The sequence below is a fragment of the Castor canadensis genome, chromosome 11 (genome assembly GCF_047511655.1).
Source record: "Castor canadensis chromosome 11, mCasCan1.hap1v2, whole genome shotgun sequence".
In the NCBI taxonomy this organism is placed as follows: Eukaryota; Metazoa; Chordata; class Mammalia; order Rodentia; family Castoridae; genus Castor; species Castor canadensis.
The window spans coordinates 7,145,421-7,164,380 of record NC_133396.1 but is presented as its reverse complement, the minus strand read 5'-3'; the positions used below and the strand labels follow the sequence as shown (position 1 = coordinate 7,164,380).

Genomic DNA, 18,960 nt, shown 5'->3' with positions numbered 1-18,960 from the left:
TCCCTGTCTTCCACCACCCTATCTTCCCTGGCTCATTGGATAGCATAAGCCTACAAACATCCTGGGGGCTGTTTGAGGCATGGCTCAAGTGGTAGAATGCCTGCCTAATAAACAGAGGCCCTGAGTTCACGTTTCCGTACTACCCAAAACAAAACAAAACAAAACAAGAAAACATTGAGGGAAATGGTTTTTTTTCTCCAGACCCCAAGACCCTTCCTCAGCTAAGAGCAAGGTCCGGTTTATGCCTCCATCCAGCCTTCACACTTGCCCTAGGCCCCCTCCTAGGAGAGGGAGGTCAAGGACTTCCGGTCAAGGACTACTGCAGAAAGCCTCTGCAACCCAGAAGGGTTGGCTGCCTGCTGGAGGCCAGGGCTCAGAAACTGCCCAGCTCAGCTTCTTAGCTTAAGGTGAGAAACCTGCCAGGAATAAGTTACTAGGTGTCCCAGGATGGCAGGTCCGTCTGGGCTATTTTATGTTATTGCATACACTAATCCATTTGTGGATGGAGGGCAGGCTCTCAGGGAAAAGCTCGGTGAAGAGCAGGGGAACCCTAATCTTGTGGAACTACCTAGGTGGTTTAGGGACTGGTCCAATCATCCCCTCGCTTCTCTGAGCACATATTTGTTCAGGGCCAAGAGTAACTGCCCTCGAACCTCCTGAAACCAGGCATCTGGTCTACCGCGGCTCACAGGGCTTTCACCCCAGACCCAATGCGCCAGCACCTGGTCATCCATGGGCCAGTTTGGTAGTCACTTCTATGCTGCCCTCCTCCTCCCCAGACCTTGGTGCCATCTTGGCCAGGCCTTTATTTCCTAGTTCGGAGGCTACTTGGGGGTCCGGATGAGGGTGTGGTAGACAGGCTTGACAATGAGGTGCAGATGCAGCGCGTTCTCCACTAGGTACTCAGAGTTACGCCGCTGCAGATCGGCGTGCGCCAGGAAGTCACCGGCCTCCTCGCTACTCTGATGGAAGCTGTAGGTGTGGCGGACCAGCAGGCGACCCTGCTGGCGCGCTCCGACCAGCACGGTCTTCTGGAAGCTCACTCCTGCCGCGTCGCCACCGCTGCTGGCCGGCGTGACCACGAGTCGCGGCCGTCCGTCCTCGGGGCGCGCAGCCGGCAGCGCGGTGCCCGCAGCGTCTGCGTAGACCGGCCGCAGGCTGACCGGCAACCAGCGTGGTGAGAAGAGCACGTTCCACGTGATGCGGCGGCCCGCGTCGTGGCCGCTCGGGCCCAGCTGCGTCTGGAAGCTGGTGCTGCGATCGTCGCGGGCTGGGTTGTTGATGACCCACGGGGCGCCCCAGGCGGGCGAGAGGTAGTTGCGGGGCAAGAAGGCGCTGCCGTTGACGTCGAAGAACTTGGCGTAGTGCAGCGGCGAGGCGGCGTGGAACTGGTAGGCCTGCAGCAGGAGGTCTGCCACGGCGGGGCCATGGCGCGCCAGGGCGGCCGAGCGCGCCTGCAGCTGGAACAGCTGCGCCGGAGGGATCATGGGGTAGCGGATGGAACGCAGAGCGCGCTCGGCCATGGCGCGGGGCGGCCGCGCGCGGCCCAGCCACGCCTCCAGCGCGTGGAACAGCTCCAGCTCATCCTGCAACACCAGGTCGGAGCGCTGCAGGAGCTGCAGTAGCAGATCAGAGCTCACGGCGCCCCACTCGGTGCTCCCCGCCACCGCCGACAGGTTCCAGGCCAGGAACTGCAGGCAGTTCTCCCGCAGAGCCTCGTCTCCCGTGCTTACCGCGTAGTGGTACCAGCCCACCGCCGGGCCCGCGCCTCCCGCCAGGTGCGCGCGCATGTAGTCGGCCACGCCCCGCTGTAGGGAGGTCACACCATACTTGGTGGCCAGCCTGTGCAGCGGGATGGCCTGGGCCAGCAGCACAGTCAGCTCGCCGCAATACAAGTACCTGCCGAGGAGGGACAGAATTAGGACAATCCCACTCCACCTCCAAGGCTGCTTTCTCTGAACCCAGGAGGCGCCAGCCTTGCAAGGAGAGCTTTGGGGTCTGGGACACAAAAAAGCAGAATGGGCCCTGAGACTTCCCATCTTTTCCCCTTAAGGGCCCTTCCGGGCTGTTCCTATTTTACGACCTCTTCTTTTGGTTAGTGATGGTGATGTGGAAATCGCACACATTTATTAAGCATCTCCTAGGTGCCTAGCTGCAGGCTGGAACAAATGAGACATGGCCCTTGCCACTGTGAAGTTTACAGTCTGGCTTTAGATCCATGTCCTACCAGCTACTTGCCATGAGATAGGGAAAGCTGTTCAACTTCCATGAACCCAAATCTCATCTAGGAAAGGGGAACGGCCCGCCTCGAGGCTATTGTAACAATTCGAGCAGAGTGAAGAATCTTGCTTACCAAGTAGGTGGTCAACACAGGTCACTTCCTGTTCTCCCCACCCTCTTTTCTTCTGTGCAGTCTCACCTTTCTCACTCTTTTTCCTTTCATTGTTAGCCATATTTTACTGTCTCTTGTTTTCTGTCTCACTGCATACAGTGCCCCCCTTGGCTTTATGAGAGCCTGTCTGTTTTGTTCCCCTTCCTGTTGTCTTGAACTTGGAAGTGATGTCTGGAATTCTGCAGCCATCTTGTCTCCCATCCAAGTACTAACCAGCTAAGCCAACCCTGCTTAGCTTCCAAGATCAGGTGTGTTCAGGGACAGCCATCTTGTCTAAGCCATTAGAACAGTGTTACCTTATATTCTCCTCTGATTACTTCCTCCTACACAGCACACTAGCAGGAGACAGAGAGGTGAGGTGGTCCCAAACCTGGGCAGATACCCAAGTCACAAGGAGGCTTTAAAATAAAAATGATTGATGGTCCCAACCCCTACATCTGAAACCAAGCCCCCAGGGTGTGACCCAGGAATCTGTAGTTTCTACAGGAGTTCCTGGCCAGGTTTGGAAACAGCTTGGAGGGGATTGCCAGGGGCTGGCAGTAACATCATCAAATCACGAAGAGTACACAGGTCAATGCCCCCAAGAGGGCACTGGGAGCCGGGATGAAGGAGGTGATATCCTAATGCCATCAGGAGTGAATGTAAGGACTGCTAGGACTTCTGTGGCCCTTCCAGAGCCAGGACCAGGGAAGGGAAGAAATAGCCCAATTGTCTCCCTGCCCACCTGATGAACTTATCGAAGACAGCAGCGCAGTCACGGGGCTCCTCCAGCACCACCTCACTTTGGTTGCTCAGTAGCTCCCGGAAGAGCTCACTGTGCAGGCCCAGCAGCAGGCGGTGGGTGTGGAAGACATGGACCTCATCGGTGCCTGCAGCCTGCACACGCAGCACCACGTCACTGGCATTGCCCTGCCGCAGCAGGTCCTGCAGGCGCTGGAGCAGCATCTGGGAATGGTTGATGGAGGTGCCTGCCACCTCCCCGCCCACATCGGCTCTCTGGGCTGCAACAGGAAGGGACATAGCACAGCCTGAGAAGGCACCCAGGCCCTGGAAGCCTCAATCTTGGGGTACAGGGGAACTGGCTGGAGACACACGTGCATGGGTGTTGGAGAAGGGCAAACAGGCCAGGGAGAAAACTGTGTGTGCACGCCTGTTTGTGCCCATGAGGTGCGTGGGTGTGTGTGTGCCCACAGCACAGCCTGGGTGGGCAGGTTGTGCCCATGTGGACCCTAAAGGATGCCCTTGAAAAGGGGGAGCTTAAATTTCAGGCAGGGGAAAGTTATGGGATGGCTGTGGTCCTCCATGAATTTCCATGATGCCAGATCCCTCCCCCCTCCCAAAAGAGGGCCAAGGAAATGCTGGATCTCCACCCCTCTCACCTCTGAACAACGGTACACCCAACCCCTCAGAGGAGTGGTTAGAAATGGCACCTTCCAAACAAACATATACTGAGCACTTACTATGTGCCAGACATTCATCCTGAGAGCTTGGAATATGGTAGCGAACAAAATAAGCCAAGTCCTTACTCTCATGAAAACACAGATGAGCAAAGTAAGCAGGTGGCACATGCACAAACGAACACTCCAGCTCTAAAGGAGCCAGCCAGGGAACCGGGGCATGTGGAAGCAGAGGAACCAGCTCCTCAAAGGCCCTCAGTGGGGAAGGGCTGTGGTGCTGGGAGTGGAGTCAGGGTTAAAGAGGAAGCTGAAGTGGGAAGAGAGGGTTGAGCAGGAGTGAGCAAGGCAGCAGGCATGAAAGGGAAGCGGTTTCCCTGCCCTCTTGGGTTCCCCATCTGTGAGACAGATAGGCAGAGAACGTCCCAAGGACCAGCTGGTGCTGGAGTGAGGCCTTCTGGGTAACCAAGTGTTGAGATTCATTCCCCTCCCCCAACCCTGTCCCCCACCAGGCTGGCCAGGCGGGCCATGGTGGACAGATGAGGATGTGCACTCAGTTGCAGAAAACCCAGTTACAGAAAATGCACTGGCAGTGTCCTCCCACCTAGAGCGGTGAGAGTAGCCTGGCACAGGGAGCAAGGACGGTGTGTCTGACAGCTGCAGAAGGGCACGGGCCGCGCGCTCGTATAGGTATGTGCGGACGCATGCGTGCACAGGCAGGGGGCATGGGGACTGGTGGAGGGAAGGTACACAGGAGGAGCATCTGTGTGTGAGACAGGGAGACCCAGGGAGAAGGGGAAGGACAGAGGCCTGGTGTGAATTTCCCAGCCCCGCCTCCCCAGCTGTCACTTTGAAAGACCTGAATGCAGATGGCGTCCCCGTTCGGCTTCTGCCCGGGCCCAGCTGCCTCAGACAATGGACAATGGAGGTTCTTCTCGCCGTTGAGACCAATGCCTGCTAGCCAGCCCCTTCTCCTCTCAGAGGCAACCTGTCCTCCTCCCTTCTGGGAGATGAAGTCCATAGAGCAGTGGGAGCAACGCGGCCCTTTCCAGGGTACTCTCCCAGGTCGGCTGCAGAGCGCCCTCTCCTGGCTAGTCACATGCAGCTCAGGATGGAAGGTCCTGCCCCCTGTCCCCTGCCCCGCACCTCTGCCCTGTCATTGCCCACTCACCTGCACGAGTCGCCAGGCCCACCAAGGTCAGGATGGACCAGAAGATGCCCCAGAACCCAGGCTTGCAGTAGCCGATCCTAAGCATTCTTGTGTTCTGTCCCCAAGTCCACTAGAGGGACTGTGAAGCCCAAAACACTCCGATACCATCCCTCCTCCTTATATAGGATCCTGCACAGGGGACAGCACCCCCCTTTCTGCCTAGCCTCCCTCCCCCACCCAGCCTCCGCCATGGATTGGTTGAAACTGGCCCCTGCTGTTGCCTAGGCAACCACTTAAGCCAGAGAGTGGCAGCCCCAGGGGCTATTGTGCTGCCCTGGGCCCCCAAGGGGAACAGATCCGGCACCCTCCTCCCCCACCTCTCCTTAAGATCCAGCAAGGCTAGCTCTTCCTCTCTTGGGAAGCTTTAGGCTTTCTTAAGGGCAAGCAAAGTTCTCCATGACCACTGGCAGCCACCAGCCCCAGGGTCCCCAACCCCTCCCCCAGCCCCCAGGCCCAGCCTCCGCCCTGGCACCGAGCACACTTGGCAGTGCCATGGTGAGCCAGCGCAAAGGAAGGGCCTGGAAGAAGCAAGGAAGAGTCGGCTCAGGCTCCCACCCCTCCCCCCACTCCCATTTTGGGGTGGGCCAGCTATCCTTTGGGCAAGGATCTCAAATAGGGATTCCTGGGGTAACTGGGATTTTTTTTTCATGTTCTTTGTTGAAGAAATTTCCTGGTGTGCTCAGGAGAGGCCTTCAGGAAAGATCCACAGGGACTATGACTATCCCCCCCACCAGGGTCAAGGTGATCCCAGAACAGGACTGGACAGCTGGCCCTTACCCTTAGTAGGCAGCCTGTCCCCCTGCCCTGCCAGCCTGGGCACAAGGACTTGAGCCTCTGAGGCTAGGTTCCTGTCTGCAGCCTCTATGCTTCTTTAATTTGGCTCCCAACTTAGCCCCAGGTCTTGAACGTCCTCCCCTTGGAAGGTTTCTTTCACCATTTCTCTTCCCAAAATCCGAGGAGACTTGCTCCAAACTTGGCACCCCAGTCCATACATAGGGAGACTGAGGCAGAGAGCTAGGTTACCACCTCGGTTGGGCGGTGCAGAGGAGGACTCTGAAATGTGTCCCAGCAACAGAGAGAAATGGGTGAGGACTAGAGCACTGTAAATGCTCTGTGAGTTGGCATAGGTGTGGTGCTGTCCAGGCCTCACCTTTATACAGAGTGAGCAGGTTTTGCCCCAACTCCTTGTGGGAGAGTCCCTTGGGGCTGATGAAGTGGGTTGACCCCCCCCCAGGAGATCTGAGTTTTTCTAAGGCCAGGTCCTGGATTGAGGATGGGTTGGCTCTTCCCCACCCTTGACCTCTGGATCCCAAGCCCAGTTGATACATTGATTTTTGCCCCTCCCTGGAGTACAGAGACCCAACAGCTCTGCCCCCTCACTGGAGCCACAGAGAGAGAGAGCAAGAATTGGGTCTGGCACCAGCCTCATCCGGGCTGGCAGAGACGGAGATGTCAAGCTTAGCGGAAACGCCTCCCTGCTGACCCAACTCTCATGCCTGGTCCCCCTCATCTGGATCCACCAATCTCTTGCACACTGGCTGCCCGCCTGCCCTCCTGTGGGCTGCACCATGTCCTGGCTCAACCCAGCAAATCAGAGCCTTCATGCAACAGAGCCTAGGGGCATGTGACAGGGCCCCTGGGGGCATCCTAGCATTCACTGATAGGAACATTATTCATCAGAGAACCCAAACTCAGAAGACTGTCATTTGATAGACACACTTCTGCACTCCATTCTCCTCCAGGACTGCACCAGTCTCTCTTGAAGCCTGACCCACCTGCACTTCAATCTTCCATGCTTCACCTAGGACCAGAATTCCCAAGGGTGGGTCTCAGCACTCCCAGATGATTGTTGTGGACACCCCAAGCTAAGATCTACCTATGAGAGTTAGATGGATGGTGCTTCAAGTGTGAAAGGGGTTTGGAGGTCTCTGGATTGCCTCTGACTCCCCAGCTCTGACAGGCCCCCCCTCCCACTATTTCTAACCCTCATTTCTCCCTGACCCTCCTATACTGATGTAGAACCCAGCTTTCCAGAGAGAGTGTCTCTATTGTCCTTTTCTTAGTCTGAGGGTTGCTGCAATATTTTTATGTCTACGAGCATGGCTATGTGTGGTGTGTGTGCATTTATGTGTTATGTGGTCAGGGGTGTCTTGAGGCAGGAGAGAGGTCGCAGAACGTTCACCCTGCACGGTCTGAAGTGACATCTCCACAGCCTAATGTGGTCTGGATCATCCATTATTCCATGAGAGCAAGTCTGGAGAACTCACAAGCAAGAACGGTTCCCTGGCCTGGTGCTTTTGGCTCACACCTGTAATCCTAGCTACTCAGGAGGCAGAGATCAGGAGGATCACAGTTTGTAAGCCAGCCTGGGCAAATAGTTTTCAAGACTCTATCTCAACAATGCCCAACACACAGAAAAAAGGGTGGCAGAATGACTCAAGTGGTAGAGTGCCTGGCAAATGTGAGGCCCTGAGTTCAAGCCCCAGTACCATCAAAAAAAAAAGAATGATTCCCCCCAACCAGGTCATGCCACCTAAGAGGAGCATGACTTCTTGCCCAAAGAAGTGTGTCTAACCTAAGTGACTTGTCTGAATCGGCAGGAGGTTTTAGAGTCAGGATTCAAGTCTCAAAGAGGTCTGCTTGGCTGAGTGTGGTGGTGCACACCTGTGATCCCAGCACTCAGAAGATACAGGCAGAATTCTGAGTTCCAGCCAGGCTCACACTGGTAATCCTAGCTACTCAGGAGGCAGAGATCAGGAGGATCTCGGCTGGAAGTCAACCCTGGGGCAAATAGTTCGTGAGACCCCATCTCAAAAAACCCTTAATGGAAAAAAAAAAAAATAGGGCTGGTGGAGTGACTCAAGGTGACTGCCCTGAGTTCCAGGCCAGCCTGGGCTATACAGTGAGACTCTGTCTCAAAAAAACAAAAATGAGTTCTGCTTAACTTTGCTTCCCACAACCCTGTGCTGACTTTTCTGGGAACCTATTTCAGTCCCAATAAACTACTTCTACTGGGCAAGGTATCTCATGGACAGTAGATGCAACTGGAAACTCCCACAAGTTTGGAGCAGAAGGAGGGCACAAGACAGGATGGGCCCCAGATCCAGTCCTGCCACACACAATCCAGCAGCTTCATTATGTCTGTAATGTCTCCTGCTCTGAGTTACTTTCCATGACTGATTCAGACCCTATGTTAGGGAGGAAGGACTCATGAATTTAGGTTCCAGCCCAATGTATCCGTGGAGGGGTGGGCACGCCAAAGATAAATAAGGAAGACACGTTTCCTGAAATTACCATATGCTTTCAGAAGCTCACAGCAACTTTCCTGTTCAGCACACTTGATCATGCTGTTCCCTTACTGGAGTGCCCTTCCCTGACTGAGTGCACACCCCATCTTCTCCGTGGAACCTGAAGCCTGAGCATACAGCAGCCTCTCCCTTCCCAAGAACACTATGTGAAGGACTGGAAATTGGACAGCTGTGGTAGGGAAGGGGGAAAAACAAACCCAAGTTCAAATTCCAGCTACCACAAACTAGTTCTGTGACTCTACCCATTTGCTTAACTTCTCTGAGTCTTGGTCTCCTCTTATGTAAATCAAGGTAACAAGCTGGCTTGTGAGGCTGCCAGGAGGATGAAGAGCTTCTGCCCAGGTAGACAGACCAGGCTAGACTGGCCAGGCTAAAACACTGGAAACCACCAAGGTCAAGGTGTGCAGCTGTTTGTTGATAACATCTTTTGCTTCACCCATCTTCAAAAGGCTCACAGGTCTGCCTGTTGGTCAGAGTCCCTTCCTCCATGGGCTACCAGTCCACCCTAGCCACCAACACAGGTACCACACAGGAAAGAATCCCCCACCAAGAAGGGGTCCCTCTCCACTGAGCAGGCTACCTATGTGCCTAACAATGACTTGATAGCCCCATCCCTGCCACCATCTGGCTCGTTCAGAGGCTGCCACTACCCTGTCCACTGTGTGGCAGTGCTGGGTGTCCACTCATCTGTGGGTCCTGCAGACTCCAGTCTTTGCATAGAAGTGCATTGTGTTGCTCATGGAATGCAAAGGATCCTAGTTTCCACAGATCCATGCAGGATAGCCATGCCGAACTGGCTTCAAGGCACTTTCCAAGGAAGACAAACTGATCATGTCTCTCCACAGAAAGCACAGAAGTTCTTGTCTGTCCACGCCAGGCTGCTGGGAAGCAGCACCTCTGAAGGAGACCCTCGGAGAATCCTGGCAGGTTTTGGCATGTGAACTTGGCCATCTCCCAGAACAGGTCTTCCTTAGAACCCACTGAAGAAGGTGAGGCCTGAGCTATGGGGCTGGCTGAAGGCACACACGAGGAGGGGACCTTTTGGCAAATGTAGTACCCCCTCCTCCATCCTGCCCTCCCCTATCCCTGATCCCAAAGACTCCAGATGTCTGTGTAAGTCAGAGTCTTTATTGCAGATGTTGCATTCTGTCTGAGAAGTATTTAAGCTTGCTAATAAAATTCACATTACACATAAAAAAATGTGTAAGGAATGGTAAGCCCTTCTTGCCTCTCCGACAACGTGAAAGAGCCAAGCCTCTAACTCACTTCTCATGGTGCAGAGAGGAGGCAGCCTGGGGAATTGTCTGTGCTGCTCACTTTCTAGGGCTGGAGTCCCAACCCTGGGTACCTATCCTGAGCCAGGTTGTACCTGCTCTGGTCCCACTGTGCTGCCCAAGCATGTTGGACTCTCAGAGGCCACCAGGGGGCAGAACAGCATTGGATGTAAGCATCAGGGTGGGAGTTGGGGTCAGGGTAAATGGGTTCCAGCTCCAGACACATGGGACTTAACTTGGGAAGCCAGGAAATGCCCCACACTCCCTACTACACTTTCTGATACTTTTCCAGAGGCTGAGACTCAACTGCCTCCCAGGTAGTACCTGGGGTGTCTGGTCCCTCTTCCCCAGGGGTGAAGGCAGCTGCTAGGCACAGAGTCCAGCTTCTGCAGGGTACTGGCAGCACCGGCTGGTGTTTATTTGCCAGGAACAGATATTCTTGAGGCTGCTCCATTTCACCAGGACCGGGAAAACAACAGCCCTCCCATGGGGAGGCCATGGGGTCCTGGTTTCCCAGCGCTGCTGTCAGCTTGGCCTCCCAGGGGCTGCACCCACCACTACACATGGCCTTCTGCTCTCCTCAGCCAGTGGCCTTCTGGGGTGGCCTCAAGCTGGTCCCACCTCCTTCGGTTTGTGCAGCTCTGCCCCTCTCTCTCCCACGCTCCCCCAGCTCCCTAGTAGAAGTGTCTTCCCTTCCCACCATCGAGGGCCTTTCAGAGTGTGAAACTCACAGAATCGATCCCTGAATCCTTCTGTCTTCCCCAAAGTCTTCACCCCCATGCGAGGCCAATCCTGGGTGAGATGCCAGTCTACAATGTGTCTTGGAGCTGGAGGAAGCCTGTCCAGAGCCAGACCCTGCTTTCCTGCCACTTCACTCACTTTCCCTTCTCTATGTCATGAACAGACCTCTTACCCTGGCCTGGCCCTAGTCTTTCTGTCCTGAGCCCTGTCCTCTCCCAGCCAACCCCCTCCCCTGTCTGTGCACTGTGTGAGACCCTGCTTTGCTCTCAGTGGGATGGGCTACAGCTTGATTTGCCCCTCCCTCTTCTTCCTCCTCCTTCCCCCCCCCCCCACTCCCACTCTCCACACAACAGGCTCAGTGCTGCTGGAATAATTGTGGGGCAAACATTGACTCCAAGCCGGGGTGAGGGGCACAGCTGGTGATGCTGGGAGGGAGCTGTGGACACCCCAAGAAAAGTCACTTGTGACCTGGGGCACAGAACCCAGGAACATGGGGCTTGAGGGACCAGAGACAGGTAAATATCTTGAAATGGGGAGGAGGGCAGGAAGGAACAAGAGACAGGTGAGGGACCCAGAGATGGGTGGGGGAGGTTGAAGCTAAGAATGAGGGCAGTGAGATGGGGGAATTAGGTTTAGGCAAGGCTAGGGGTCCCCCATCTTCAGCAGGAAAACAGAAGCTGGAAGTTAAAACTATAGTATAGTTTGAGGGGTCTAGGGACCAGAGCAGGTGGAGGGTCCTCGTCCCAGATCAGTTACCTTACCTTTGGGACTTAGTTTTCCCATCAGAAAACCAGGGCCATTCCAACTTCAGTAGTGCTCACCTGTGGAGAGGGAAGTTCTGGTTTAGGAAGGAGGAGAGCCTGCTCACAGAGTAGCCTCAGAGAGCCACTCTCAGAGAGCCTGAGAGTGGGTGGCTGCTGAGGGGAGCTGAGCAGCTGCTGGGAGCTGTCACCGGTCAGTCACCCAGCACGCTTGTTAAAGGCACAACCACTCAAGCCCCTGTGTGTCCACAAGGATGAAGATCTGTGGAAGGCCGAGGACTTCATCCCAGGGATGGGAAGGTGGGATGGGCTAGGGATCGGATTTCCATGGCAATAGAAATTGCACTTGGCTGGATGTGTCCTGGGGTTTGCACAGAGCAGCTGCTTCTAACCCCGTCCTTTCAAACTTCCTAGCTGGACAGCCACAAGTGACCCTGCTGCCCACACCCAATGGAAGTGAGCCAGGCCAGATGATCCCAGAGAGGTCACCCTGTGTGGCTGGTATCATTCCTGTCATCTACTACAGTGTCCTGCTGAGCCTGGGGCTACCTGGTGAGTAGGAAGCTGGGGTCTGGGATCTTAGACTTGGCCAAAAAACAGGGTCCTCTTTCAATGGGTCCCTGTCCTTCTGTGCTGTCCCCAGAGGTGGAGAACTGTAGACCTCAGGACTCTCCTTGCCTTTATGGGGGTATGATGGGTCACTAGGGAGCAAAGTGGAGAGGGGAGTAAATGTAAGGGGTTAGGGTTTGGGGTGCTCAAAACTAAGCCCAAGGTTTCATCAGAGCAGATAGCCCCCTTCCTCTGCAGTGAACTCTCAGAATGACTGAGCTCACTCTATCCAGAACTCCCTGAGCAGCCCACTGCCTTCCAAGAGCAGAGTTTGGCGGTCAGGGGTAATGCATGGATATAAGAAAAGCCTGTGCTCCAGAGAATACAGAATACCCAAAAAGGACCTAGATGGGAATGCTGCAGTAGGTGGATACCCTGCTATGTGAGCCCACCTATGGGTTGCCAAGGTGGTCCAGGGCCTGGGGCATGGATGGACAGGGCAGGGCTGACCTGGTTAGCCTGTGAAGCAAAGTGAGGTTTTTTTTGTTTTGGTTTTGTAATGCTGGGAATGGAACCCAGCACCTCAGACATGCTGGGCAAGTGTTCTACCACTGAACTACAGCTCCAAACCTGTAGTGGGTTTTTTTGTTTGTTTGTTTTCTTGTAGTACTGGAGCTTAAACTCAGGGCCTCACATTTGCTTGCCACTACCTAGTGGTAGAGTGGCTCTACCACTTGAGCCACTCTGCCAGTGTTGGGTCTTTGAGAAAGAATCTCTCGAACTATTTGCCTAGGGGTGGCTTTGAACTGTTAATCTCCTGATCTGTGCCTCCTGAGTAGCTAGAATCTCAGGTGTAAGCCACTGGCAGCCAGCTCATAGTAGGTTTTAAGAAGGATCTAGAAAGAGAAGCCAGCATTGCCCTCAGCAGTGGGGAGGGATGATGAAAACACCTTGGGGAGTAGGATCTGAGGATTACTTTTAATGCCTCTGACCTCTCCCCCCTGTGACCTGGGTTGCCATCAGTCAACCTCCTGACTACAGTGGCCCTGGCCCGCCTTGCCTCCAGAACCAGAAAGCCCTCCTACTACTACCTTCTGGCACTCACAGCCTCGGACATCGTCACACAGGTGGTCATCGTCTTCGTGGGCTTCCTCCTGCAGGGAGCCGTGATGGCCCGCCAGGTCCCCCGGGCTGTGGTGCGTACAGCCAACATTCTGGAGTTTGCCTCCAACCATGCTTCAGTCTGGATTGCTGTCCTGCTCACAGTTGACCGCTACAATGCCTTGTGCAAGCCCCTACGCCACAGGGCCACTGCATCCCCAGGGCGGACCTACCGGTCCCTTGCTGCTGTCCTCAGTGCTGCCCTGCTGACTAGCATTCCCTTCTACTGGTGGCTGGATGTGTGGAGGGATGAAGACTCCCCCAGCCTGGTGGACAAATTCCTCAAGTGGGCCCACTGCCTTCTTGTCTACTTCATCCCTTGTGGTGTTTTCCTGGTCACCAACTCAGCCATTATTCTCCGACTACGAAAGAGAGGTCAGAGTCAGGTACGGCCCTGGGCAAGCAAGAGCACAGCCATTCTCCTGGGGGTCACATCGCTCTTCACCCTCCTTTGGGCCCCCCGGATCTTTGTTATGCTGTACCACTTGTATGTGGCCCCAGTCCACCGGGACTGGAGGGTCCACCTGGCCTTGGATGTGGCCAACATGGTGGCCATGCTGAACACAGCAGTCAACTTTGGCCTTTACTGCTTTGTCAGCAAGACTTTCCGGGCCACTGTCCGGCAGGTCATCCACGATGCCCACCTGCCCTGCACTCTGGGGTCACGGCCAGAGGGCATGGTGATGGAGCCTGTGCTAAAGCCTGCAGGATTCCCCAAAGGAGCAGGATTATAGAGGAGGGGGCCCAGACAGGGAGCCTGGGGGGCTCAGGGCCACTTGTACAGGACCTTTATGGTTGTACCCAACAAAATTTCAACATGCAAGTTCATAACTAGGGGGAGGGAGAGGCTCCCCTTTTGGGGGTGGCTCCCAGGTAGAGAACAACTTAGCCAGCTCTTGGGTTAGCTTCACCCCAATTTCCATTCCTTGGAGAAATTATACAGCTTTGCAAACACAGGCTGACCACATAGCTATGGGGACACTCATACAAAGGACATTTCATGGAGCACGTGATGAATGTTAATGCTGAATGAGTGGATGATGGATGGATGAGCAGATGGACGGGTGGATGTGAACCACCTCCAGCCTAGCCCCTTTGGTAGACCTGCCTCTCATACCTGATTTCATGGCCTCTCTGGCTTCCCGTGGCAATGCCAGGGCTGAAAAGGAAAATGTTCCCAGGATTTGAGGCCTTTCCTGGGCTTGGGGAGCCACTGTGTTTCACTGAGCAGTGGGAGGTGACTACTTGGGGGACAGAAATCCCTAGAGCATGTGGCAAAGGGGTGTCTTAAAGCAGATTGGATGCCTCCAGCCTGTCTCAGCCATCCCAGGGTACACACAAACCCCTTGGTCTCAAACATCCCGGTCTGATTCTGCATTACCCTCTGCTCTGCAGCCAGAACAGGTCCAGGGACCCAGAATGGTCTTGGGGCTGCAGTTTTTGTTGTGTTGAGGAGAAAGGGGTGGAGTCCAGGAGCACTAAGAGGGTGGAGTTGTCTGAGGGCCACCCCTGAGCTCTGCTGTGCCCTCCAAGCCCACTCCCCTTGGAAGAAGGTATTCTCTAGCGCCATGAGAGGAAAGGAGGCTGATGAGGCTGGAGGGGCTCTGCATGGCTCCTCCCTGCTCTCTCAGGATGGGGTGGAGGGGATACTCTGCAAAGGTGGCTGGGAGAGCTTAGCAAATGGAACTCCCACCTGGTCCAGGCCTTGGGTAAACACATTAACTTTCCAGCTGGGGCCCCTTTCTGCTTCCCAGTCAAGCCGGGCTGACCTTTCCCCTGAAGGAGAGGTTCAGCCCAGCCCCCACAACCACCCAAGTGGTTGACATAGGCAAAAGAGCGAATGCACACCAGGCACACATTGGTGCAGGATAAATGCTTGGCTTTCCCTCTTTCCTCTCTACTTCTCTCAGGAGCAGGAATGTCTAGAACAAGGGTTTCAACCACGCCCAGAAAGATAACCACAGGTCCCCAGTTTCCTAGTCCTTATTCTCCACTCCGAAAAGCTATGAAAACCAAAACTCTAGTCCCAAGTATGTCACAAATAGAGGTAGTGGCACCCTGACCTGAGCTGGTAAGAGGTGACTCTAGTCTTGATGGTGTCCCAATGAGTGAATATCCGTGAACATCCGAGGACTGCTCTAGACTGGTGAGCAGGGCTGGGGTGGGGAGAGGGGGAGGATGGGTAAAGGGTGATGGTGTGTTGTAACTACCCTTTCCAGAGTAGGTCGGGTGCATAGTGCAGGCCACATGATACCTTCCTCTGCCCTGAAATACGTGAGTCCCGAGACACACAAGGTACCAAGTGCCAGGGGACAGATGGGGACCTGCTGCCAGGGATCTGGGCTGCCCTGTGGGCGCTGAGTATGGGAATTCTCCATGAGCATGTGCAGATGTGTGCAGGGGCGAGGCAGGGTGGGTGAGCTGGAGCTCTAGTACCTGCTTAGGGTGGAAGGGATGCAAGTGTAGGCAGTCAGGGAGAAGGAGCCCCGGAGGAGGAGCCCCAGAGGAGTGGGTGGTGCCTGCCCCCAGCACAGCACAGTCTGCTGGGCTTGCAGGGGGCCAAGTCTGCCCACAGGCCGAGGCCCTGGGAAGGAAGCAAAAGGTGCCTTTGATGCAGATCCAAATGGAACACCAGGGAAGAGGTCTTCATCCTTCTCTATGAGCAACCTGAGGGACCCTGCAGTACACCTGCACGACAATGCCCAGATCAGGGAGAAGTGTCTGCATGGACAGCCACCGGCAGCTGAGGCAAGACCACCGGGCCAGGCCTCCATAGGCGGTCTTTGCCCAGTGGCTGGTGGGCCGTCCTGGGGAAAGCACAGCTCACCTGTCCCTGAGCACTGGGGAAACCAGGAACTTCCAGAAACAGTTGGGAAAGCACTTTTGAGGAGGCCTGTAAGACTTTTATGCAGGTGGAAACTTTGAGCCACCAGAGCTCTGGTATTAATACTAAGGTGACCTCACTTGTAACCACAGGCTTGGATGACATCAATGTTCTCAATCAGCCTGTGTGCCAAGCATAGGGAGGTTAAACGACAGCCATAGCCTCAAAGCTAGTCAAAAGCAATACTGAGTCAGGACCCCATGGCTCATTACTGTTACTTGGAGGCTGAGATCAGGAGGCTCGTGATTTGAGGCCAGCCCAGGCAAATAGTTCACAAGACCCCATCTCCAAAGAAAAAACAGCAAAAAAGAGCTGGAGGTGTAGCTCAACCTGCCTAGCATGTGTGAAGCCCTGAGTTCAAACCCCAGTGCTACAAAATAATAAAATTTTACTTGGCTTATGGTCTGGAGTCTGGGAAGTTCCAAAACATGGTACCAGCAGCCCATGCAGAGACAGAGCAAGCATGCCACATCAGGGCTCTCTTTCTCTTCTATAAAAGCCACCAATGACACCATGGGAGCCCCATCCTGATGACCTCTCCTAACCCTGATCACCTCCCAAAGGCCCCGCCTCCCAATGTTAATACCATTAACATGGGACTTTGGGGACGGTTTTCAACACATGAACTTTTGGGGGATACATTCAATCCATCAAACGACCCCCCCAAAATGGTACAGGCTGGTTAGCTAAAAGGAACCCACAGCTGTCTCATAGGCGCTCAACTCTGCAGACAGGTTGTCTCCTGTTCCTGAAGAGGTGACAAGGATCCCTCTTTTCTCAGACCAAAGGAATGGCCCCACTGATGGCAGGCTGGGGTGGGGGTGGGAGTGTGAAGAGGACAGGGGAATGGGCTTCTAAAGAGATCTTTCAGAGTTTGTTCTGTACCCCAGCCCAGGGGAGGGGTCCCCCATTGGGCAAGGCTACACTTTCTGAATTAAACATTGAGGCCCAGCATGTCTAGGGTACAGACAAGCTGTCAGGAACCACTGGACAGTCTGACATGGGAATGTCTTGGAAATCCTGCCACCTTGTCCACGATGAAGCCTGAGCTCCTTAGCAGGTCTTGTTGCCTAACTCCGCAGTGGGCTCAGACAGCAGGGGGAGCTGCAGGACTGGCTGACTGGGCGATCAGGACTGGGATGGAAGATTTGAAGGAAGACCAAAGTTACTGCAAAGAAACCCCGCCTGCTCAGGGCCCACAGTCCGTGGAGAATCATGGGATGGGAGGGCTCCACTATGCCCCTTGTCAGCACCTCCACCGTGAAGCCTTGTCTGCCAACTCTGTCCTGCAGTTTTCTCACAGCACTCTGGTGGTTTCCTGTGGGTGACACTGTGTACTGGGCCCCTTCATCACCCACTTCCCTCTTCCATGGTCAGAGGCCAGCCAGTCCCCCAAGCCCCACCCTGGCCTCAGCTCCAGCTGGCTGTCCTCCCCACGATGGGGAACTTGACCTTCCTGGGTCAGTAAGTGTCTCTGGGGTCCTATTTGCCCCACCCCAATTCAGTTCTACCAGAAGTGCTGCCCTCCCCACCCCCTAGCCAGTGGCTCCTGTCCCTGGTAACCACTTGGGCATCCAAGGCAGTTTGAGCCTTGGCTGTGGCTCCATCAACAGGATGGAGGGAAAGAAGCCAAGCAGGTGAGGGGGGATGGAGCTACCAAACCTCAGTGAGTCATGAGCAGAAGTGGACAGGAGACCCAGGCGGCTCCATCCCACACCCACCGTCATGACTCTGGAGATGCCCCCGAGCCACTGACCAGAACTTCCCCCTCCCTTAGAGCAGGATGGAAAGTCCTTTGCTTTCAGCCATACTCTACTCAGTCCTCCACAATCTGCACTTTCATCCCTAGCTAGTGGGGCTGCTGAGCCCCCTTGCAGCCCCTTGGGTGGACAAGTATGCAAGGCAGTCCCAAGCGGAGTGGGCTGTGCAGGGAAGAAGGGAAGGGGATCCAGTGCCCTGGCTGTGGCTCACCCACCCCTCCAGCGGAGGCTTTCAGCCGCCATTGGAGGAGCCTGGAAAGGGGACCCTCCCCAGGGAGAAGGTGAGTCGCCTGTCTGCCTCCCTCACTTCTCTTGGAAGGAGAACTGAGGAGTTCTTCAGCTCTTTCTGGAGAAAGTGGGTTAGGGCCTGACTGCCAGAGGAGTGCAATGAGCTTTGAGCCACTGAGCCCCACCTGCCCTCCTTTGACTCAGTTTCCTCCCTCTGGTCTATTGGGGTGGGATGGAATAGGAGCAGTGAGGCAGTGTGTCTCCTTCCTGCATCCCTCCCTCAACCCTAAGACCCAATCCTCCTGGCCTGGTGTGAGGGGAGCCAGGTCCACTATCCCACCATCTGGGACTGGGGAGGGGCTCCTTGAGTGTGGCTTTGGGGCCCTTCCAGCCAGTCCTGTCTCTTCCCAGGCTACTGGGGGTGGAGGAGTTAATTCTGTCTGTGGCTCCTTCCTGGACTCCTCCTGAGGTATATTTAGCAGGCAGGGCAGGGCGTGTAGTGGAGCAGTGCCAGGATGCCCAAGTTATCACGCCCCTCCTAGGATGGTGGGAGCTTGGGTGCTCCAAGAACTGGGTGGGGTGATGGAGGGAGGCATGGAGATGGAGCAAGGGGCAGGAGGTACAGAAGTTGGCTTTAAGTGAAGGCTGTATTCATTTGGGGGCCTAGGGGCTCTGCCGTCTTTATCCATAGAAGGACTGAGGACTCAGTCTTACAGGGACATGGAAGGACTGTACAAAAGTGGGTGGGGAACAGAGAGTGCCATGGTGCCTGTGACTGGCTGCAGGGGCCCCTGCCATCCACCTAGGAGGTTGGGACCTTGGGCCAGGCAATGGTGCAGTTTAGAAACTGTGGGCTGGAAGAGTCCATGCTGCTCAGATGCCCTCCCTCTCAGAGCTGCACTTCCACCTTGGGACACAGGCTGGTTCTAGGATGGCCAGTGAGGTCAGGGCAGAATGTTTTCTACATCCCTGTTCAGAGTACTCCAAGAACCCTGCCCTGGGTGATGTAACTGCCAGGTAGGCCTGATCCTGGAGACCTGTGAACCACCCTTATGGAGTTCCTCCAGGTCTCACGGACCTCTGGGTGTTAGTTTATAAGGAGAGAGCTTTGTTTATCAGAGATGTCGGCACCCTTCCCCAGGACCCAAGGATAATTCTGCACATCTTGGCCTCTCAGTCCCTCAGATTGTTCCCAGTGACAAAGGGCATGGCCCTTTGGCTGTCCTCCCCACGGAGGACAGCCAGAAGGATGGAGAAGAGCAGTCAGATCCAAGGCAGCCTCCTGCTTGACCCAGAAC

General features: G+C 55.1%; 2 protein-coding genes across 5 annotated transcripts; one reads left to right on the top strand and one right to left on the bottom strand.

The window, feature by feature from the left end:
* Positions 1-174: 174 nt before the first annotated feature.
* On the bottom strand, positions 175-12,854 carry Btbd17 (BTB domain containing 17). Of its 4 annotated transcripts, none has more exons than XM_074045213.1 (4): positions 12,721-12,854; positions 11,081-11,140; positions 3,117-3,393; positions 175-1,899 (listed from the first exon to the last, which is right to left on the bottom strand). In XM_074045213.1, exons 2-4 carry the CDS (start codon positions 11,100-11,102, stop codon positions 825-827), a joined length of 1,374 nt encoding a protein of 457 aa, XP_073901314.1. In that variant the 5' UTR covers positions 11,103-11,140; positions 12,721-12,854; the 3' UTR covers positions 175-824. The 4 variants fall into 4 exon arrangements, with proteins under 4 accessions (XP_073901314.1, XP_073901316.1, XP_073901313.1 ...); XM_074045215.1 differs by lacking the exons at positions 11,081-11,140; positions 12,721-12,854 and adding an exon at positions 4,958-5,409 and having other exon boundaries at positions 175-1,586; positions 1,734-1,899; XM_074045212.1 differs by lacking the exons at positions 11,081-11,140; positions 12,721-12,854 and adding an exon at positions 4,958-5,409.
* On the top strand, positions 10,742-13,524 carry Gpr142 (G protein-coupled receptor 142). Its single transcript, XM_020185533.2, is given in 4 exon segments — positions 10,742-10,760; positions 10,763-10,834; positions 11,495-11,632; positions 12,653-13,524. Coding segments are annotated over 4 exon segments (1,101 nt in total).
* The last annotated feature ends 5,436 nt before the right edge of the window (positions 13,525-18,960 follow it).